Source organism: Eulemur rufifrons, chromosome 12 (genome assembly GCF_041146395.1).
Source record: "Eulemur rufifrons isolate Redbay chromosome 12, OSU_ERuf_1, whole genome shotgun sequence".
NCBI lineage: Eukaryota > Metazoa > Chordata > Mammalia > Primates > Lemuridae > Eulemur > Eulemur rufifrons.
The window spans coordinates 6,415,606-6,439,800 of NC_090994.1; the positions used below are offsets into that span (position 1 = coordinate 6,415,606).

General features: G+C 42.0%; 1 protein-coding gene across 8 annotated transcripts in view; it reads left to right on the plus strand.

Annotated features, from left to right (window-relative positions):
• Positions 1-17,206, plus strand: part of EBF2 (EBF transcription factor 2) — a 182,765-nt gene extending 165,559 nt beyond the window's left edge. For 2 of the 8 annotated variants that reach the window (XM_069485119.1, XM_069485120.1), the window contains exons 14-17: positions 861-863; positions 1,769-1,954; positions 9,836-9,937; positions 14,269-14,300. In XM_069485119.1, coding sequence (XP_069341220.1) covers positions 861-863; positions 1,769-1,954; positions 9,836-9,937; positions 14,269-14,300 — 323 coding nt within the window. Of the gene's footprint in view, positions 1-860; positions 864-1,768; positions 1,955-9,769; positions 9,938-14,268 lie in introns of all 8 variants that reach the window. The other 6 variants (XM_069485117.1, XM_069485121.1, XM_069485122.1 and 3 more) reach the window with 4 other exon arrangements.
• Positions 17,207-24,195: the final 6,989 nt, after the last annotated feature.

Below are 24,195 nucleotides of genomic sequence, written 5' to 3' on the forward strand. Positions count from 1 at the left end.
GGTGGCTCACACCTATAGTCCAGCTACTTGGGAGGCTGAGACAGAAGGATTGCTTCAGCCCAGGAGTTTGAGGCTGCAGTGAGCTATGATGATGCTACTGCACTCCGGCCCGGGTGACAGAGTGAGACCCTGTCTCAAAAAAAAAAAAAAAAAAATATATATATATATACACACACACACATACACACACACGCAAGGTTGGTTCTGTAGGAGTGGAAGGAGTCAGAACCTGAATCATACGCCATCAAACAGAGTGTGTTCCCAGATAAGCGGGAACACAATCTATGATTGGATCATTTCAACATTATAGATGATATCATATTGGATTTTGAGCTTTTTAGGTACCAGGTAGAATCTCATTGACTGGAAATATTTAAGGATAAGACTGACTACTATGAATTGAGAAGGGTTTAAGCTTAGGGAAACTAGGCTTACAGGTAATAATTGGAAAAAATTTATACTTCTGCTGTTGTGATGATCAGACTGAATAATGGAAAGAGGCTGATTATTGCAATTATCATTTATTATACTCAGATCTCCCTTCCATGTAACCAAGAGTGAATGGCTTGGTTTTATTTGGTGTCTTCTATTTTATATTATCTCATAGACAAATATATAGCAACAGACTTATGCAGTCAAATGTGCTTTTGCATATATATAAAGAATATCATGTAAGGAATTTTTTCATTGAGGTTGATTTTATCATTAAGGTCTAAGTCTATCATAAATCATTTTTTAAAAGGAGCAAATGTTCCTAATTATGTCCCTAACCTTGGTATAGTCTTATTTCTAATTTCATTCATCCATTGGAAGAAAATTCCTCATTCTTTTGTCCAGGGTGAGTTGTTCATACAAAAGAGTAGGTGGAACATATTTTTACTATTTTTTTGTTTTGTTTTTTGGTAGACATGGGACCAACCCATGGACCATATATCAAATTCTTGTTTGGCAGTAAATTTGGGTTGTTTCCTAAATAGTGTTAGAAACAGTTGTCTAAAGTGATTTATTTCATGATAGATTAGGTGCTGTCTCTGTGCTGGGGTTTCAGAAGTGTGGGGAAGACATTATTCCTTCTCCCATCCCAGTCACAGACCGTGTCCCCCTCCCTACAATTGCTGATGCCTCAAAGTCCTAGGTCAAAGAACAGCACATTGAGACGAATTTGTCAATACTTTTTACATGAAAATGATCCTCACTTCCATAGAGCGCATGGCAGTGACTTTGAACTGACATTTCCAAAACTGTGTTCCATAAACTACAAGTGGCCCTGGCGATATTTCCCTTCACCGTCCCCCCTCCAAAGTTGCCATGATATGTTAAATTTGGGAAAGACTAGGTTAGCAAATTTAAACCAGTTGATTTAAAATCTAGGCCTTTCGCATGTGAATCTTCAAGAAATGGCTACAGTGCATGATATCTGTGCAGCTCAACGTGACGGCGAATGCTTTTCTCAGTGACACCAATTATATGTCACAGGACGGCAGTGTCCTGTGACATACGATTCGGGAGGTGGCACTGCACGCTGCCATTGGTCATTCTGGCGGTGCCGAGTGCAGGTTTGGAAGAGGAGGAGGAGGGGGGAGACGTCAAGGACACGGCCTTGTGTGGGTGGGAAGGAGAGGAAGGCATAAAAGGCTGAAGACGGATTGCACACTTGCCACCACTGCCCGGGGCCACGGGTGCTGTCCTGTAGCCTGGGCCAGTGTGGATGTGTGCGAGCCACCGGCGTGTTCCAGCCAATTGACCTGGCTTTTCCTCTGTCGTCAAGGGTACATCCGCAACACAAGCAGCATCTCTCCACGGGGATACTCTTCCAGCTCCACGCCCCAGCAGTCCAATTACAGCACCTCCAGCAACAGTATGAACGGCTACAGCAACGTCCCCATGGCCAACCTGGGCGTGCCAGGCTCACCGGGATTTCTAAACGGCTCACCCACGGGCTCCCCTTACGGAAGTAAGTACCCCCTCCGCCCTGCCATGCTTCTCTGTCTCTAGGGTTTACTATTCAGCTTTTGGGGGGAAAGTTGCATTCTTAGATCTTCCTAACGTGTCAGGGAGCAGCCTAATTTCCTGGTGAGAAGTCCTTGCTGCCTTTTGTTCTTTTCCCTTAGCTGGACTTTGGCTCCTGTGGTTGCTTAAGGACTGCAGGGAAAAAGGAAAAGGAATGAAATTGATTCTCTTCTTGCAGAGAAAGAGGGTTATGTAGCTTGTGTAGACAGGAGTGACTGATTTAGATTCCATTTCAGTTAACAATACGTGCAACCTTCATTAGGCACTTTTAGATATAATATCTAATCTTCCTAAGAACTTTACAAGGCCAGTAGTATCATCTCCATGTTATAGGCGAGAAAGTTGTAGTGCACGACAGTTAACTGACTTGCCCACGATCACACAGCTAGAATACAGCAGCGCAATAACTTGGGCACAGAATTGATGCCTTTGAGTTATTTTGTATATCACACCATGCTCCTTTTTTTACTTGGTGACCTGGCTTTCCCCTCCCTCCAGTACCTCCAGAGAGGTGGAAGTTGACTTCGTGCAATCGTGTGATATATTGAGACAGAACCTCTTCATCTTAATCTATGGTCTAGCAGCAAAGTCCCTGCTCTGGGAAGTTGGGAAAACTCATTTGGGTTGCTGTGGGGGCTATGCCAGGAACTTACACAATGGTCCCAGGAGCCTGAGAAAGTATGTCTTTTTCAAACCTACGTAGGGAATACTTCAGGCCAGGGGACAAGCTGACATGGAGAATCCGGGTGATTGAGTGGAGTGTTCTTAAAATGCTAGGTCTTGTTGTACCTTTCACCCAGTGTGGTCCCCACATGCCAGGAACAAGGACTTGTCAAGGGCAGCGTGTAGCCGTGTCTGCCACGGCGCAGGGAGCAACATAGCACAGAGGCTGCCTTTTGCCCTGTGGCTCCCTGGGGACACACGCCCAGGAGTTATTTCTGGGTTGTTGGTTCAATTCATGCACTCAACGCTATACACTGTGATAAAGATATAGTACCAAGTAGCAAAGGGTAGTAGAGGTTCTTCTAGTACAACTACAACCTTGTGACTATAAAGATATGAGTTCTGTATTGTGTCTTGTCAGCGGCCCAGATGAATTATACCAGAGTGGTCTAGGGAAACAAACGATTGCTTGATTTGTTTTTTTACTTGTTTTCACCTTACGATGTGTTTCAAAAGAAATGTTTTTGGGAATCATCATAGTCAAATGGGGAATGTGACTCTATAAAACAGAATTTAATAAGAAGCAGATAAAAGAAAAAAATAGGTTTAGGAAAATTAGATAAATCCAACAGTAAGCACGAATGCCATTTGATCTATCAAGGTGGCCATTAATGTGGTTCTGAGTTTATAAGATGCTACAGCAAAGAGAGAAACACTATGTGTTATAAGGTTTTATGTCCACATGTTATTTGTTTAAGTAGCTCAGAAACGTGGATCCTTCTGTTGCTGAGATCTTGGGGAGGTCTTTTCCATGCTTTACCCATGGAGAAGGTGCCCGGTGTGGTAAAGGGCGACATTTTTAACAACCCCATCAGTGATACAATGGCAAGAGATCCATTGCATAAATAATGTTACATAATGGTGTTGACAATAAGATTAATTAAAAATTGCATTCTATGTTACAATTTAAAAACCATGTTCACACCCAGAGTCCAGCTAGATCCTCACAACAAACTTGTGACATGGATATGATAATTACCATTGTCATGTTCCCTTGCAAGAGGTGAAGTTATTAAATGACTTACTCAGGGATTCACAGGCAGTAAATAGTAAAAACGGGACTCGAACACATGTCATCAGACTTGGAATACTATGTTTTTAAATTATTCGATAATAGAAATATTCAATATATTTACAATGTATTATTAGGCTGAACCATATGAAACTTCCTCTATTTGACTATTTTTGATCTACAAAACATGACAATTTCATATGGTTCAATCACACATTTATGTATGTATTAGGTTGAACCACATGAAATAATTGGAGGTCAAAAATGGTAGGTTAATAATGCGGTATGAAGTGTAGTGGTAGGAAGGGGTGGCGGGGAGAGAGAAAAGATGAATGAAAATGCTCAGTTGGGTGTTAATTGCTTAATGTTTCTTACTAGATAATTCACTGGGTAGGGAGGAACCTACCTGCTAGAACCATTCTAGCAGGTGACAATTTCCTTCCACTGTCCTTTCGTGGCCACCTAAACCCACTGCCACAAGAAAAATAATAACACCCCAAATCTTCAAATCACCACTTAAAACAAGACAGCATACATAGAATAGGAAAAAGAAGAAAAGGGGAAGAAGCCCTGCCCAACCACAAGAGGAAACGGTGGGAGAGGACCTTCCCCCAGCTCCTGCTGTATCTGGTGTGATCATTCGCACCTTCGCTTTCGGAGGTAGGGTCTGAAAGAGCTGCAGACTGGGAATGGGATTCCAAACTGCATTCATTACAGTCAAATTCTCCTCCTGAATACCCAGTGGAGTTCATTACAATAGCACCTGACCCGTATTTCTAACCAGCAAAGTCTTAACTTCTCCGGAAAATATTTTAAAAAGCCCAGGGGAAAACCTTGTGTCAGTTCTGCTGCTTGTGTCTGAAAACACATTCCTATGACTTTTCATTTCATTTTTTCAATGTGTCTGATATGCCTGGACCATGCCACGGAGCCATCACGTGCCAGGGACATTTCAAAAGAAAGAGAGCCAAGCCTCTCGGTCAAGTTCGACTTGCATGATGGCCAATGGAGAGTGTCAGAAACCTGCATCTTTACTGCTTTTGCTCTCGCACTACTTCCAAAATGGCCAAACAGATGTTTTTTCCATTTTACGTACAAACTTCACTTCCTGGCGGTAGCAGTGTGTGCCAAGTTCCAGCTCAGTGCAAAATTTTTTTATGGCTGAATTCTAAACCCCTGACAATAGGGGGTTATAATGAAATGCTGACAGACCCCTTAGCGCCAACAAATGCAATGGCTCAATGCAGAAGGAGGATATGTGCCCGGTGAGTTCCAGCTGGGACCGTGTAAGCCAATCAATCCTTGTAAGAAGAAAAGTGGTTTTTCCTTAACTCCCCATGTTCACATAGATTTCTGGGCCAGATGTGCTCGCCTTTCCTTTGGCCTCTGTCCATAGAGAGATGTCCAGAGAAATTCTCAATTGGAAATATGTGTGATCAACTTTCCTAAAATGGTGCGCTCTGCCGTCCCCAAAGACGGTCTACTGCACAAGCCTGCAGCACCCACGGGGACCACTTCTTCCAAAGCAGAACAGCCACCAAGCCAATGCACAGTTTGGACAGAGTCCACACAGGCAGGAATCCAACCGGTGACTCGACCTCAAGGACTCCTACTTCACTTACAGATTCTGAGACAGTGCCCTGGGCTTCGATATTTTTATATTTTCAAAAATAAATAGCAAGGTACTTTCTATTATAAAATATTAAATGTTTACTGTAGGAAATATAGCACATATGAAAATAATTTTTAAAAGAAAGCATGCTTTCATCGAAACAATCTCTTTTTAACATTTCGATGATTTTGGTTCTACTTTTTTGGAAAAGAAAAAAAATCCTATTATAGTTCATAGTCACATGATAGCCAATTTGCAAAGTGTGTATAGGTAAAAAGAAAATAAAAATGACGCACTCTATTTTTATGCAGAGATAGCCATTGTTAACTTTTAAAGTATAGCCTTCCAGGCATGGGTAGATGCATTTTGAAAACTGCAGTGTCTGCTGTGATGTACAACTAATGACATTCTGCCATGAGACCCATGAAGGACAGGGTGGAAGTGGTGAAATTCCCAAAGCCATAGCTAGGAAGCTAGGCTCTATAAAATCCTTCTGTGCTGCAGACTTGGGTCCTAAGAATGGAGAACAAATATTAGGAGTGACGTTTGCTTTCAAAGTTGACCACAATCATCAAGCTTTTCCCAGGAATTTGAGAATCTATTAGTCTCTTTTTTTGTATCAGACGGGTTGACAAACAGCTTTTTTTTATAGGCAGTAAAATCTTAGAGGGAAAAATTATCATTATTCAAAAAAGCTGGGCAAGTGTGGTGGCTCATGCCTGTAATCCTAGCACGCTGAGAGGCCAAGGCAGGAGGATCACGCTTGAGGTCAGGAGTTCAAGATCAGTCTGAGCAAGAGAGAGACCCCATCTCTACAAAAAAATAGAAAAATTAGCCAGTTGTAGTGGTACGTACCTATAGGCCTAGCTACGGGTACGTACAACCTGAGGCTGAGGCAGGAGGATCACTTGAGCCCAGGAGTGGAGGTTGCAGTGAGCTATGGTGATGCCACTGCACTCTAGCCAGGGTGACAGAGTGAGACCCTGTCTCAGAAAAATACCCCCCAAAACTATTATGTGTATTGCTAAGGAATATATTTATTATTTCTATTTTTTCCCTGTTGAAAAATGTAATGGCTTTTACCGGTTTCTCCTACACATTCATTGTAGAAAATTTTGAAAATAGGGATAAGTAAAAGGAATGAATTTAAGGATATTCATAATCACACCAGCCAGAGGTAGCATCATTGAAAGTTTGGATATATAATGCATCCTTCTAGATTTTTGCTCTGTGCATGTTTAAAAATAAAGATGGGTTTGATGTATGTTATTATGTAATCTGCTCTTTTCATATGAGGGGGCATATATTTCAATGTGATTAAATATTAGTTTACAATATTACAAAGTTTTAATGTTTGCATGGCATTCCATTGCACAGGCGTAATATAATTTACCCTATTGTGGGTCACTTAAGTTATTTTCCAATTTTTCATTATTATAAAAATGCCCTTGGATCTATTATTTTTGGCACATTCATGATTATCTCCTTGGAATTAATTTCTAGAGATTAAATTAGTGGGTCAAAGGATATGCATATTGTAAAATACTGTGATATATATTGCCAAAGTCCCTCCAGAGAGGTTAATTCTCCCCTCAGAAAAGAAAGAGTATGTTTCCCTGCCCTGTTAATTTTTTCTTAATCTTTATCCATTTAGTAAGTGGAAAATAACATCTTGTTACTGTTTTAATTAACATTTTATTACTAATCAGTTTGAGTGTTTCTGTATGGGTCTCTTGGACATTTCCATTTCTTTTTTTTTTTTTTTTTCCTGACTTTTTTTGTCTCCTTTGTCCATGGTTCTATCAGGATATTTTTCTAATTAACTTATGAAAACTTATTAGCTATTGAGGATATGAACATACCTAAAGGATTGCAAATATTTTTCTTAATTTGTCATTTGCCTTTTTTGTATGTGCTACAGAAGTTTTTCATTATGTGGCAAATTTATCTTGTGAGCTCCTAGTCAGGCTTTGAGGTTGAAAGGATTATGCAAACTATGTAACCTTCCTAATATTTCTACTAGCACTTTTATAATTTTGCTTTTATGAACAACTCTTTAATCTACTTAGATTTACTTTGGTGTTTAACATAAGGAAGTGCTCTAAATTTAGTCTCCAAATGGTCAGTGTATTTTTCCATGCATTTATTTGCCACCTTTATTAAGTATTAATTCTCATTTATAACCAGGTCTGTGTCTTGGCTCTGTTTTGCTCTAAATATTTGTCTCTTTCTATGCTAGTACAACACTGATTTCATTGGTGTAAATTTATCATCATTTTGGGATCTGCTAAGTGCCCCCCTTACTACTTAAAAAAATTAAAAAAAAAAAAATTTATGGCTCTTTCATAGTTACTGTTTTTCAAAACAGATAAACATAGGATTTGTTGAAATATACAAATTAAAGTTCCTTGTAGGATTATTATAATTGCATTAAATTTTAAATTAATTTGGATGTCATTTGGCAATTTTACCAAATTTTTGTAAAACACATTTAAAATGGGCATGGGCTTATTCAACTCTGCAACAATACTTTTATGTCACTTAGAAAAGCATGAGGTGATTCCTCTTCCACGGAGAGGCAACCATTTTTGAGCTAAGGAGCCACACTTTAGGTTGGGATTTGTCGTCAGAAAAACATTTTCTGTACGAGTGAGTCATATGCTGAATATAAGTGGAATTGAGTATGTGTGTGAATGTCTAATTCATGTTATAAAAACCTCCTCGATCCTGGTGGTTCTGCTACTTTAGACACAGACACCAAGGTGCCATCTTGGGGCCCACACAGGTGACATAGAACAGCAGAGACCAGACCAAGGTCAGGTTCCGGGCCTCCCGAGTCTCAGCTTTTTTTCTGGCCTCTAATTCTGTGCCTTAGAGAAAGGGGAGAGGAGTTGTTGTTTTTGTGTTTGTCTTTTGTTCTTCTGTTTAATTGGTGCTAAAACCAAAGCTAGAAGAGGGGATTTTGCTTGGAACTGTGTGACCCATTCCTAAACGCTTAGCCCTGTATCTCATCTTATTATAGTGAATTAGCCCCATTTTCTATTCATTTACATCTCTAACTATTACGTGAGATTCTTCCAGAACTTTGTATTCTTATAATTTGGGGAAAAACAGTGATAAGTTCAGATGTGTCCTTCTGCATTACTCTCTAAATCAGGGCCACCTCAGGATAAGTAGTTTGTAGAGAAAGCTCTTTTTTTGAAGTCTTTGGTTTGCAGTTCTGCTGTGACAGACATCATATTGGAAGTGTGCTGTATGAGTGCTTTATATATGCAATTGAATGAACATGGCCCACAGTATACTTTTATCGGGAGGGAGGAATGAGGGTGGAGTCTTCCACAGGATATCAGAACATTTCACCTTGGGCTTGGTCTTTCAATCGTAAGTCTTGCCCAGGATCTTTCATTTTGTGCGGTTCACTGAAGCTGCAAAGCTGGAGTTAGCACCGCTGCAAACCTTCGTTCTGGGCTTTGCCGTTAGGTTCCAACAATTCTTTTACCAAGCCATGGGACTTGGACAGTTCTGAATTCTGGGGATTATGGTCCAATGAGTCCCTAAAACTTGACCTTGCACTATAAGGTGCTGTATCTAAGACTTCTTTGCCCTTGTGAACTCCACCCCTTTCCTGAGCAAGTTGAACACAGAAGATAGAATTATCTTCTCGGATGATGTAAGTTGGTGAGGCACTTCATCGTGTCAATGGCCTTTATTTTTCTTGGAAATTGTGACATTTAGCTTTTGGCTTCCCTTAAGTCATTTTAATGTTAATATGGTGAATATTGGTGTTTTTTTCCCCTTAAACATTATGTCAGGGGAGGCTGACTTGCAGTTTTATTTCCCAGGAGCCCTGAAAGTACAGGGAGAGAGAAACAATCCTCTACATGGTAACAAACTTTTACGTTTAATGAGGAAATGGCCCACAGAGACGGCACTTTCAGAGAAGACATTAATCCTCCAGTGTCGTAGGAGTTACCAGTGAGACACGTAACTCCCAGATAGGACTTCTTTTGAGGGCAGAAAAGCAGTTTCAATTTGATGATTGTTTTTCAGGCACGTTGGGGCTCTGTCTTCTCTTGCCAAGCTTCTACTCGTGAATTGAGACCCGTCCCAGTATCACCTCCTGCTGCTGCCTTCCTGACCGTCCCAGGCAGACGAGCAGCCTGCCCTGTGGATGTCCTTAGTGTTGTGCACATCCCTCCAATGGGATCAGTGCTGTATTAGTGGTTGTATGTGTCTGTCCCTCCCACTGGACCGGGTGGGAATGTTGTCACATTCAATTTTTTTTTAATCTCTGCAATCTGGATCAATGCCTGGAAATTAACAATTTCTCAATAACTGTGTGCCAAATGTGTGTATCGGAGAAAGACCTTAATTTCCAGACGAGCCCCCTTGATTGTGCGTTTGCTTTCCAGTCATGTCATCGAGTCCCACCGTCGGATCTTCCAGCACGTCCTCCATCCTCCCGTTTTCCTCTTCAGTTTTTCCTGCTGTCAAACAGAAGAGTGCCTTTGCCCCTGTCATCAGGCCCCAGGGCTCCCCTTCCCCCGCCTGCTCCAGCGGCAATGGAAACGGATTCAGAGGTAAGCGGAGGTGCCACTTCGGGGGTAAGCATGACCCGTGTGTCACAGGGCCACCAAGCAGGCGCAAACAGCACAGCAGCAGTTTGTAGCTCCAGCCCTGCAGCTGCAAAGAGATGCTCTGGTGTTTTCACCCTGAGGTGTGGAGGACAACCAGGCCAGTGCTCTGTCTAAAGGCAAGATGGGGGAAAACAGAGATGTTGGCAAACTCCGCAGGTCGTAGAATTAACTGTGCTAGAGCCATACGCACAATCCAGGAGTGTCTGGGCTCCCAAAACAGGAAATGGCTTTGTGAGCATCATTGTTTCCCAGAAAGTGCCCCCTCAGATGCCACACCGTGATGACTGCTTCCCTAATCAGTTTTCCATCCTCGGTGCATACACGTTCCCTTGGCAAGTGTAGACAGAAGCCATCCGGAAGAACCAGCAAGTTCCGCGAATTCTGGTTGCATGCTACTCAAATTGACAGCAGGTGCCTGACCAGGGATAGGGTAGGAAAGAAAAAGACACACTGTTTTTAAGAACGAAAATTAACATCACCCATCAAACCCATTTCTGAGCAATGTCCTAAAATAGAAAATGACATGACGTAACACAAATGTGATGAGTACATGAGAATCTCATCATCTCGTGGCGGAGAGGAGGGAGCTGGTGGCAAAAGAGCAAATTGGAAACTGCTGAGCAGTGGGGCTCACTGGCGCCCCACGTTATTTTTAGGCAGTTCCTCGCTTCTTGATATGAAAACATTCATGACGAGCAGAGCTTTGGTTAACCCCTCAGGGATTACAGCCTCTGCGGTCAGCAGAGCATGATGGGGGCAGGGTTCAGATGGGCGCTGTTGTCCTTGGGATGGCATCTGCCTGGGGGCTTGGGACACCTGGGAGGCATCATTCTCTAATTGCAGCTGAGCAGAGGTCTGCTAGGGTCCCGTCCCGTCCTCCTGTTGGAGACGATGGCATCTCCTTGAAGTCAGCTGCCTTGACAGAGAAACTGTCAAAACCAGAACTGAAAACGCAGCACTCGGAAGAGTTGCTGAAAATTCTTTTATTTCTAACTGGACAGCGCAGCTGGCTCTCTGTGCCACCAATGTGTGGGTGGTTAGAAACCTCCGCATATTAGATGGATTTTTAAAATCCAGATGTCCAATCCATAGAGAAACAGGCTCAGCCTGTAGCTCAGTGTCTCCACCTGCCCCGGGTGTAGTCAGAGGCCAGGGGTTTCCCTCCCCTCATTAGGGGACGTGCCCAGAACTGTCTCATGGTGGCGTCATCTCCAGACTGAAAACAATGGCTGGATGTTCACTGTATCTTCCTTCCCGTGACCATTTCAGTGATGATGTTTCCTCTGTCTAAGTTATCTGGTTTTATTCGTGGTTTTTAAGCCCAGTAGAGGGCCTGACAGGTCTCACTGGGACAATGCAGTGTGGGAGGGACAAGCCAGAGTGGGGAGGGGGCACAGGCTTCCTCCACACTAGCACGGCAGGAGGAATGCAGCCCTTTCCTCACTCCTGGGGGCTCAGCAAACATGCTCAGTTTAGCGTTAAAAAGGGTCACTCAGCCTCCACTTGCCACCCCCTCCTTACCTCCCCTGTCATGAGGAAGCAGAGATGGTCATCTCACCTCTTCTCCATCCATCCTGCCTAGGGGGACTCTCTCCAGGGCGGCCACTAATCCCCACCCTGGATCCTGCTACAGGCCCAGGGCTCCCTGCATGTTACTGAAGTCAGGTTTGAATCAGCCCGAAGAGCTGGACGGCAGCCGTACCTGGTCAGGCTCCTGGGGATGTGGCTGAGCTGTCCTTCTTGACCGTGTCTGTAGGAGCCACGACCCGGTTCCACGTAGACCCAGGCTCCAGCTTCATTTCTGTGGAATCACTGCAAAGTCTCAAAGCTCCTTTGGATCCTACAAATTTCCTCCAAGTGTCTCCGATGATTTGAACCTTGGGAAGGTGGAGAAGGAAAAGAAAAGTAGGACCTGCCAATTTAGGGTCGTAGCCTTAACCAAATTGCAAAGAATTATGAAAACAGCAGGTGACGCGTAGAGAAACAGAGGATGCAGAGGAGAACCTCTTTGTCCTTGCAGAGCCTCACGTTCCTTGTCTGGGCAGTAGGAAAATTGATAGCTCTCCCCACAGGTGGCTGTGAAGAATTAAGCAAGGTTAAGGACATGCCTACAGCCTGGCAGGGAGGCAGCTAGGGTAGACAGAGGCTGTCCTCAGAGGTCTTACCCTCTAACTCTTCCCCACTTTGGACCAGGTGAACGTCAGTTCAAGGTCCAGCAATAGGAGGTGCCCCTCGGAGCAGAGAGGGAGGAAACCAAGCTGAGGGTTAATGCACTCTCCCCGGTCCCTGAATGAAGGCGTCCTGGGGTTGCAGGGGCCTGACAAGCAGGGAGCTGTACCTGTGCAGAGATAGTGTGGAGGAGAGCCTCCCACGGAGGTGACACGGTCTTAGTCGTCTGCAGAGGGCACGCACAACCCACACTCTCTTCTCTAAGACGTGCCATTACTGAGCACTACATGCAACGTGCTGAACGAAACCTTTCATGAATTATTTCCTTCATGTCATGCCACTGTCACCATCTTTAGTTAAGCAGTTTGTCCAAGGCCAAACAAGTGGCTGACGACTTGAACCCCGACGTTTGGACTCCAGAGCCTGTGCCGTGACAGTCCACTGTCCATTTACCCGTACCCACTTTCTAGAGATTACTGCTTTCCCATGAAATGCCAGAGGAATGGGACAATCAGAGTGCAGTTAAGCATCCCTGTCCCCCAATGAAAATACTTACTTTTCCTCCAGTTAACATCTGCCCTGTGCCTGTTGGCTGTGGTTTCTACAACCAAAAAGTCAGGGTCACCACCCAGCAGAGATGTAGTTCCCCCCAGTCTGGATGTGGGACTAGGAAGAGGAGAAATACCTAAAATTTGCTGTTCTCCAGCATGCAGGGGATCTGCCCTTCCATAAGCTCCCCTGATACTTCTCTTAGCACCCAGGAAAAGGAAGGGGCTGAGGAGTTTTAAATGCAATAGACAAGTTACAGTTGAGAAGGTGAGTCCAAATTCTGCCAGAGAGCTGCACGCCAGCATTCATGGTCCCGCCTCATCTATCAGGCACTTACAGTTGATGAGTATAGATTGTCGAGATAATATTATACACTGTGTGTCTGATTCATTTTCCAGCTCCCTCCAGGAGAAAAAATAAAATGAAAAAAACTCCTACACTCTGGGATAATTACTAGGGTTGCTATATCTCTAAATCATCAGGGAGTGTCCGGAATTGAACCACCTTTATTGAAAAGTTACATCGATTCAATATATAGTAATACAGGCAAAAATAATTAAGGCTTTGCTAGCTGTGTAAGACCTTAATCCAGATCTCACAAACATTCAATAAAGGCTGTATGGGCAGGGAAATAGATGGCTGACAATTTTGCCTGAGAGGACTGGCTGGCGTGGAGCAAGAGAGAGAATTTTAGCCATTTGGCTTGTAAATTTAGTAAGCACCACTCAGCAAAATGGTTCTATGATATTTGAGAATCCCTAGATGCAAGGAAACTATTCTGCCATTTTCCAAGGAGGTGAAAATTCTATGGGCCCGTCCTCTGAAAGCCACAGGCAGAGGAGTATGGTTGGCTGTGTGTTCATTTCTCACATCAAGGGAAAATCTCGCACATGATTCCACCCAGACAGGCATTGTCTGCATCCTCTAACTAGATAGAGCAGACATTAGATGACTGTACTTGGAGAGGGGAGGAAGGCTGGGGATGAGGGAGACTCCCAAATTAGGAATTAAATCAGTCTCTTATGCTAGTGGATCAGCCTTCGTTAGTGAATGAGCATCATACATCAGCAAAAGGAAGATGAACTAGTTAAAAAAAAAAAATTTAGACTAGAATGGATATAAAGAAATCTAGGATGGGAAGAAGGTCTGATTTGTTACATTGATGCCTAAGGAAGTCAGCACCTGGAGTTTCCTTTCCTGTTCTAACTAAATGATCTGCAACAGTATAATCTGGAAATTAGTCTACTAAAAATATACATCACACATGTATTACAATTTACCTTGCATCTATTATGTATACAACCCATTAATATAAAACAAAACAGCACTCTTGGCCTCCCAAGCAAAACTTCAACAATATTTGTATTTCGGTGATCCCAGAAGGCTTCAGGGGCCCTCCTGGGCTGTCCCTGGGAAAATCAGTTCCCCTACCAGCTGAGGGCACCCTCTCTCTGGATCACCTGACTCTGGCATTCGCATCCCCTGCTCTATCTAGGTCGGAGCCTTTCACGTACAAGGTCTCCCAGTCTCATTCCTGTGTCACTCGTTCCTTGCAGCCATGACTGGACTTGTAGTCCCCCCGATGTAAAGAAGAGGAAGAACTGCTTTGTTATAGCACAAAACTACTTACTCTGATGGACCAATAATGAGGAAAGCACTCTGAGCTCTTTGCAGCGGGGAGAGTGGCGCCCCCAGACGAACACGATGGAGACATTTGGGTATGCAAGGAGCCGGCATCTCGGTCTCACGTCCCCCAGTAGCTCTGATGGTGGCTACACAAACTGACCCTGCTGGGGACAAGGACAAAAGATGTCATTGACGTAGTCAGTGCTAAGAGCAGAAATGCAATTCTTTGTTATGAACATTATGAAAACCACCTTCCTATGTTTGTAAAATATTTAAGAAAAAAAAATTGGCAAACGATTAATGCTTAATATTTTGGATACTATTTGTTTTTCTTTGTAGGAAAAAAAAAAGTTGAAAGTTTCTATTTTCTATGAAGCCTTTCAGATACCAATTTAGTTTATGCAGAAAAAAAAAAATTGAACAAAACAGGGTACCAGCATGGAAGACTTTCTTAAAATGAAACCTGAATTGAATGATGAAATGTTGTATGTGTGTTTGCTTATAGTTTAATCTCTTTAAAAGAAAAAAACCGAACAAAAAAAGGGAAAAAATTTAAAATGTTTTACAATTATTTAAATAAATAAACGTGTAACTTATTGTAAGTAGAAGTTGAGGTAGAAATTAAGACCCTTTTTTTTTTTTGGAAGGGAGGAATTTCTCTTCCTGATGTAAAATGAAAATGCAAACCTGTAGTAACAAGTTTTAAAGGTGTGTGATTATTACTGCATTACTTACCTAGATTCTTATCCCCCATCCCCCTCTTTTTCCTTCATTTTATTGACCCATGGGCAAGAACGTGTACCTTATATAGATTCCTACAGAGCAACCTACAGCAGAAACAGACTCTAGTACATGCACGTACGCAAATACTCAAATCCATCAACTCATTCTCAGCTGCTGTCTGAATATACGACATGTCTCTTTCGGTCTTTGGGAATATTTTTTAAAAATTCACATTAGCTTTCAACATTCTCCCCTGAGCAATGCAGAGAATGCCCATGTTTTAGTGTCTCAGGCTTTGAGCATCCCAAGGAAAGAAGTATCTCACTTTCAAGAAGAGCCAAAGCCACGTGACTTTCTAAACCAAGGGGCCCCCTTGGAATTTGTCCTTGACAGAGCCATACACTCCCTCCTTTTTGGTTGCCTGGTTCAGTACAGAGGTATAAAGCCCCACAGAACTTGAAGACAGGATTTGGAGAAGATGCCCCTGTTTTCATGGACTCCCAAGAAGTCAGTCTTAGAATGCCCAAGTCCTTTCCTCTCTGTGTAAATTTCCCCTTTCCTGGCATTCAACTCTCTTGAAAAAAAAACATATGCATCCCACTTGACACTGTTTCCAGACAAGAATGAGATGGGGTGTGGAAGAGGAATGTTAAAAGCCCTAAATCCCTCTCCTGATGTTCAAAGAAATGGAGATCCAGCTTCCTGGGAGATGCAGAGATTAGGAACATCTGCAGTGCACTTACCCAGCCCTCTGATGGGCGCTTCATGTTTCTGCGACTAGCTCTTAGGGGACAAAAACCTTACTGTAGATGCTAACGGTGGTGGATTCTTGAGAGCCTGTGTGATGCTAGAGATACACCCAGACTTACTAGGATTGCCAACACGAATGCTATTTTTTTCAAGGTCAGGGTTCTCGTTGGCTCATTGGCACCACAGTATAGTCCATACACAGGCTGGGTTTGGGGTTGGAGTTCCAACATTAGAAGTTGATGCAGCACTCATGGAAAAACATCTTTAGCGCATCTGAGCCAATTTTGCAAAACTTCTTCATTAATTCAGCATCACTTCTCTTTGCCCCATTGATACATGCCCACACCTATCCAGCCTCCAACTGTCTTATTGCCTTTAATCCATTCTGGAATTACCCGATACGACCTATATTCTTTCTATGCACATGAGAATCCAAGGTTTTGGAAACCTGGCATGCTTGTAACTACTGCTGACAATCCCTCATTGTCAGGGCTTGAAGCGCCAAAATACACAGAAACACACAAGGAAAAGTTCCCCAGTGAAAAATCTGATGGAAGGGGAAGAATGTGTGGAATAGAAACATTACCATCCAAAAGTGAAGGCAGATCAAAATTAAGCATGTTTAGACCTGGATTTGAGCCAATCCAACATAAGGAAATGTTTTTTTAAGTAGCATTGCTTTTAGAACCTGTGAATTTTGCTCTTGCATGAAGATGAGTGCAGTACTGTCTTCAAAATGATTGTAGACTTTGTTGGTAGCTTTACACCGAAAAATGCGTGTAACTAAATACCAGACGTCCTTGACCATTCAGCTAGAACCCTGGCAGCAACAGATCTATTTAATTGTACAAATGTGTGTAAGGATTATTTTTAGTGTACTAATAAATTAAAAAGAAAGCTACCCTGTCCTCTTTAGTCATTGCTATTGAATCATTCCAGTCCCGGGTTATTTTTGTGCCACTTGGAATACGAGTATTTCTATAGGTAACTACAAATTCTATCCTATCTTTGTAAGAGGAGCTGTGTAAGATTTTTCATTTAAAGGGACAATTTACTTCATTATTTATCTCATTTTTTTTGTTATAGCATTGTAATTCTTTTCAGTTTTTCTTTGCACATTTCAATATGCATGGTTTAAAAACCATTATCTTCTCTACCTTTTGTACAGTAAGGTCTCATTTTCAAACTGTATAGTTTCATTTAATTGTTTTGCTTTGTCAGTTATATACAGTATAAAGTTGCTATGCACAGAGCTTTTTGTAAAGACAGCTTTTTTGTTTACTGTTTTTAACGGTCTTACTTAAAGAATATCTTGTTTGTAAAATGAATATGTCTACTTCAGTTTTAAACTTTAAATTATCCTAACAAAAAAATAAAATTTTTGTACTGTAAAAAGGATTGGATCTTCGCTGGTTTTATTTTCTTTTTCTTTCTTTCTTTTTTGAAGTGGTAAGAATTTAGTTTAGGATTTGTTCTTAAGTTTGCGGATTTTCTTATCACTGATGGGCCCTGAGCTCTGACTAAGGAACTCTTACCATAACTTTTGTTTACATGGAAAGTGTACTAAGACATTCACTTAGAGGGGGGAAGATGTGTGACTCTAGTTCATTTTCCTGTATGTATTCCAACTATATATATATCCATCTGTTCAAATTCCTTCATAAGAAACTCAAAAGATGCTATTTGCTATGTTGAATTTTGGCCCTATGGAATTCTTGAGCGAGGTGGGCAGTCTACTCTGATTAGAAACTACTTGTTGAACAAATGTTATCATGTGACTCGCCAGACACTGGGTACAGAATTGCAGGCTGGGGCACCAAGACTTGGTACCTGTTCTTAAATCGCAAGAAAGGAGCAAGACACCTGCCCAGGGAAGGAGATGATACACAGAAGGTAGCTCGTACCTGTAGAAGCTCAGAGAAGACAGCACAGAGGGTTGCAGTGGTCAGAGAAGTTTCCTCCTTCTTTACAGGGATAGCAGGGCTGGACCAGGCCTCCTATGAATGGTAGAAATTTTGGAATAGAGTTAGTAGTGAGCACTCCAAATGCAAAGGGCAAAACAGAGACATGTAAAGAAAAATTCACAAAGCACATTTAGGGGAATGTTAGCCCACCTGATTTCAACCAGAACATTCACAAGTAAAATTGGGTTATTTCACCTCTCTCTGTGAACGCATAGATATCTTCCTATGCCTGCCTTACATAAGTATATGCAATGCTGTTTCCAACCGCTTAACTGAGAAAGCCACTGTATCTTTGCTTTTCTTAATGAAGATGAGCTCTCTCCCTAGAACGTTCTTTCCCTTGATCTCTGCACGCCTGGTGCCTCCTCATCCTTAGGGCCTTGGTTTAAATATCATCTACTCAGGGGGTGACCCTGTCCATGCTGCTTCCTCAGCTTATTCCCTGTAACTGCACTCTGCAGGTGACCTTGTCATAACTTGTGTCCACTTGTTTCCTGTCTGTTGTCTGCCTTGACTTTGGACTGAAGGCTCATGAGGACAGGGACCGTCCCAATCTCCACGCTGTATGGGGAGCACCAAGCCCCGTCACTGAGACGCCCAACAAATGCTTGATGCACAAGTGGGTTCCCATTCTCCAAGGCAGCACCACCTTGTCATCTGGGAGAGGGAGCTGGTCTGTCACAAATGATAGGAAATGGCATCACTTTGAGAATCCACTCCTTAGGGACCGTCTTGTAGGTCAACTAATTAAAAAAAAGATGAAGTGTGTCTATAATATAACATAGTCGGCTTTGTAGCAAACACAGGAAAGTCCAGATGGAAGGGAAGTGAGGAAGAAGAGACCTCTGGCTGGTGGCCTGTTGGGCAAGGTGCTTGGCCCCTGGAACTTACCCCGTGTGGCTTCTCTTCTTCAGGCATAATCCAGAACCAGAATCTGGGCCTTTTAGGGGAACGTACATTCCATTCCTTTTCCAGATATGACACAACTCGTTAACCACGCACTGGAATCTCAGAGAGCCTTTGGTGCATTCAACAAACGGCAAGAAATGCAGAGTGGCTGCAGGGCACTGAATGTGACAGAGTGATGAGAGTTGGAACTTTATGAATTAGGTGGGGATGAGGTCTGGAAGGACCTTGTTCGCCACGCCAAAGAGTGTAGACTTCGTACCAAGAACTATATACTGCAGGTAGCGTAAAGCTATAAAATGAACTTTACTCAAGGACGGACATGATCAACTTTATACATTGGAAAAATCATAATAACTACAGTGTGGGTTATGGAATGGAGTTAGTAGATATCAGAGGCAAGGAGACTAATGAAGCAAGGGCCAAAAGACAGCTGATAAGCACCTGTGTGCTGGACCGTTATTTGCGACTGGTATCCTTCCTGGATGGTAAGCGCCTATTCCATAGCAGTTGTGAAATGTTTTAAAATTGCTCCTGCAATTAGGGGACTATTGCAATAGTCCAGACAAGAATAACTCCTACCTGAACTAAGGCTTGGCAATAGAGATGGAAAGTAGAGGAAGGACTTGAAAGCCTTACAGTTTGACAGGACTTAGGGACGAGTTAGATGTCAGAATGAGGAGGGTGGGTGATGGGAGTGACTCCCAATTTGCCAGTTAAACAATCGGATTTTGTGATATCATTAACTGAAGTAGGGAAAGCAGAGAGAAGCACCTAAGGGGAAGGTAAACAGACGAGTTTAAACTGGGGCACAACTGCTACAGTTCCTCCTTCCCTTTCTTGGTTAGCAGAAGATTGTTTTCCAGCAATTAATTCAAGAAGGACTCAGGAGAATTACACTCCTTGGTTTGCGCATATCAAAAAGAGATTATTTCCATATGAATGGCTGATTGAGTATAAAATTTGGGGGGTGGGGAGCTACACTTTCTGTGAGGACTTCACAAGAGTTGTTTTGTTTGCTTAGCTGTCTTCTAGTGTTGAATGAATGTTGCCGTGGAGATGTCTGAAGCCACGCCTCTCTTTCTCATTCCCATTTATTTTTCCCCTTACATTATATAAGCAAGTCACTCCTGTAATTTATTGTGTAAATCAAGACACTTTTGAGAGTGAAGGGGAACACCTTGAACAATTATGCCTGGAGAACAGATGGAAACTGGGACCGTCCCACAGTCACCCTACTTATCTTTTTGTCTGTCTGCCCCAAAGAGTCTGTTTTTATATTTGAAGCCCAGTGACTTTACCAGGGTATATCTTGGTGTTGATTGTTCTGTGTCATTTGTTTCCCTGGGAGACAGTTTTCCCTTTCAATGTGTAGATTCAAGCCTTCTTTTATGTCTGAAAACTTTAGTTATAACATTAAAATATAGTCTCTCTTCCTTCCTTCTGGTTCTTCCTACTGGAGATGCCAGTTGTGCGTATGTTGGATCTCTATTCTCCATCATTCTTATATATCATAGTTTCTCTAACTGCTCTGAACTCTTGGGACATTTGTATGCTTGCTACATTTCTCACTCTTGTCCTCTTTTATGTTCCTTAAAATGTGGCTTTCAATTTCTCACGTGGTTTTATTTTTTTCTTCCACTATTTTCATAAGCTGTGCCGGCTTATATCCCATCATTTTCTATTTTGTCACTCATTTTCATTGAACTGTTGCTTCTCTGCTTTCAGCTATTGTTTCATAGAAAACTTGTTATTTTTAAAATTTATCGTTATGGCATGAGCTTGATCAGAATTTCCACCGGTTCTATGAAAAGTTCTTTTATGTTTCCTGGCAAATGGATGTCTTTGGTCTGGATGTCTTCACACTCTGTATTGTACCGCGGTCATTCCAGAAAAAGGGGGGAGCTACGTTGTGCTGTGAGCTCCTTCATTCTCCCACCATATGTCAGCTTCCCTTTGACCTTGCAGATGACCCTTGAGAACCGGCCCAGTGGCCGCCTTCTTCACTTTCTCCACCAGATCCTGACAAATACGAAGAATAAGATATAGGCAGTTCCCCAAACAACAAATAAAAGTGCTTGTCCAGCAGGAATTTATTACAATGAATAATACGCAAAGGGATTCATCTCCTGGCTCCAGAAAACCCGCTGGAACAGCGCATGGACCGTCACACCATGGGCAGTACTGAAGGGGTGTTTTTTGGTATTGTCCTAAAGCTGATCCCACTTTGAACAGGAAAGCCGTATTTTCCATATATTTTAGGAACAGAAGATAATGTGATAACATGGAAATAAAATAGCTAAGATTCAGAGACCTGGGTTCAAATTCAAGTTCTACCATCCTTAACTATGTAATCTTGAATACACTACTGTACTGAGTCTTATTCTTCTCAAATGCAAAACAAGGACTATAATAACTATGCACATATATATGTATATTTGTATGTGTGTATACATATAAACATACACACGTATAGTTATTAGGAGTAAATTAAAAAATATATAGGTACCTTAGAAAGTGTAAGCTCAATGATGGTTGAATTTTTTTTTTTTTTTTTTTTTTTGGCTGTTAACTTCATTGCTATATTCCCAGCACCTAGAATAGTACTTGGCACAGGCAGGCACACCATAAAAACTTAACAATGGATTGACTATGTAAAGTACCTACATGCAATAGAGGCTCAGTAAATTCGACGACAACCACAGCTTTGTCGTGAGCTTTCAAAGACCCACAGGCTTGGGTCTGAATCCCAGCATTCCCACTTGCCAATGCAGGAACAGAACAAGCACTGAAACTCCGCCATCTCTAGTTCATCATATTTGGAAGCGCAGAACTTCAGCGCTTGGTCCAGCCTTGGGGCTAGTTAACGTCTTGCTCTCAACGGCCTATCTGACAGGGGCCAAGAAGGGAAGCAGTCAGGGCATGGGGTTCACTCCAGTCAGTCTGAGGACAAAAAAGCAAACAGCAATGGGACCATGATTTGTTTATGGGTACCCTGTGATCCAACAGTCAAAGCTGGAGTAGAACGATGGGCACCGTGCCCGGGAGGTAGTTCTCAAGCACTCGGTGTGCTTGGAACTGAGCGGCACACCCAGGAGAAGCCACAGTCCCAAGTTCTTTGCAAGTGAAAATTAAAAAGAGTAAAGGATGTGTCCTAACCACAGGCCTTTGTTTTCTTCCATTAAAAGTTAACAAGAATTTTTTTTTTTTATCATAGACCAGAACATCTGGTGTGTCATGGCTGTGACTTTTGAGGACAAAGCAAGCATTGTTTTCAATTCCAGATTTTCACAAGTCCAAGAGTTTGAACCCATGAAAAATTGCTTTTAAAACAGGAATGAGACCAAAATGACTTCTAATACCAAATCCAAATATTTACCATTTCTGAACTGAGCAAAAGCAGAATAGTTGCATAGAACTCTAAGTGCCTTGAAGATCAGGGCTACGTAAATTTAAAATACTATGGTCATGAAATAATGATACTTGTTATTATCAGCAACAACAATAATGACTGATACAGTGGAAATGCTAAACTTCCATTCTTTGCGCTAAGGAGTAGCAGAATGAGCATGAGCCTTGGAAACCAGCAGATCTGAGTTCAAATCCTGCCTCCGTTCCTTACTATAACTGTACAATTATCAGCAAATTATCTTTATGAGCTGCAATTTCCCCATCTGTAAAAATGGTGATAAGGAGACCTCTATGCCAGGAGTCTTTCCCTGCCAAGATCACTGTGAGGTTTAAATAAAATGAGGAATGTCACAGTGGCAGATACAGTAAGTATTCCACTCTGTACATTTTTGTTTCTTTCCCCTTAGCCTGGGATAAAAATTAACATGTGTTTATCTGGAAAGCCACCCATCACTCTTTCCTTACAACTCCTCCCTGGCAGCACTGAAAAGAGGATTATTAATTAGTCCGTGTTTGTGAAACACTTAGGAGATGAAAGTGCTGAGTGTGGAACAGCACCATTTACATCACAATGCACGAGCTGGCTGCGCTTTCAAGTGGATCCATTTACAATGTAAGGCAGGCTAATAGATGTGTTCCTGTCATTCAAAAATCAATGTGGGAGTTTCGGGAGCAGGCATGTGTCTGCCTGCCACGCTACAGCCCTGTGCAGTAGGCAGGCGATTCTGGAGAGACAGCATTGTGGATAATCCTCTAACAGCCACGGCAATGAGAAACCAGTGAAAGGAGGTCAAAAGTTTATCCAGTTGAAATCTACCAAGAACCCTAAAGTCCCTTTAGCAACAACTCTTACCAACAAGAAGGGTATCTGAGGCGTTTTGGTTTCCTATTGTCCCCTTTCTGTAGGAGATCTTAGACTACAGAATGGAAGAAGAAATTCAATCCCACATGAATGATAAAAAACAGTGTGCCTCAAGCTAGAGTTCACTGATCCCTGGGCAAAAAGTATCATGTCCTATAGGAGGAGTTGCAAGGTGTGGATGTCCAACACTGATTTCCAATATCTGGTTCTCCCTTGCCCCTGGTCACGTGGGAAGATTGTTCTTTCCCGTGTTGTTTCAGCAAAACATCATCATCCATCACTGTAAATTAATGTTGCTAATATTGACTTTATTGATTTTATGGTTTTAATTGTTTGTTTTTTACTTTGTGAACTATTTTTATTAAAACAAGCATTATAAAAGCATAAGAATTTAATCTTAAATTTGTTTTGAGTACATTTTAATACAATTATAAATAGTTTAAGAAACACCGTGGCCTTTTGAATTTATTTTTTTCAACTCTAAATTCCTAATTTCTGAATATATGACTCAAATTTGAGAAGTGTTGGACAATGAGATTGAGAGAGGGAGGGAAAGGCTTGGTAATCTACAAATGGGGTCGTCATGCCTTGAATAATCAAGACTTGGCTGAATGTTAATTCCTGTGTTCTGGGATTCTGCATCAATAGAAGAAATCTCCATGTATTATTCCAGTATTTCATTTTTGCCTCTGAATTATGTTCATATCCACAAATCCCAGCCAAGGGCCTGTTGAATAATTGTCCCCACATGTAACATTTTCCTGGTGATGTTTTCCTTTCCTCGTTCCTATGAAATATAGAAATGTGTTTCTAATTATTAGCAGAACCACCTGGTAACCGCACTGTATCATCTCCATAATATGACTCACTGAGTGCATGGTTTGGTAGAATTCAGTCATGTTTGACACCATCCAAGAAAAATTAGTTACTATAATGACCTCACATAGCACAGCCTCACCTATAACCAAGGTGATCCTATTTTGTAAGCCAACAAATCAGAACTTGGGACCTGTCACGGATTATATAAATAGATCTGAAATTGAGGTTGTCCTGGAAAATGAGGACATGCAGATTTCCATGGCATCAGCCACAAAAATCACCTACTAGGTGATGCTCTGGTGCCTTCACTTTCATGTTTTTAAAAACTTAAAGCAACTGGTTCTCATCTTTATTATCCTTATATCTGCACATGTGAGCGGAGGCCCAAGAATCTATCACTTCCCTGAATTCACTAAATGTGC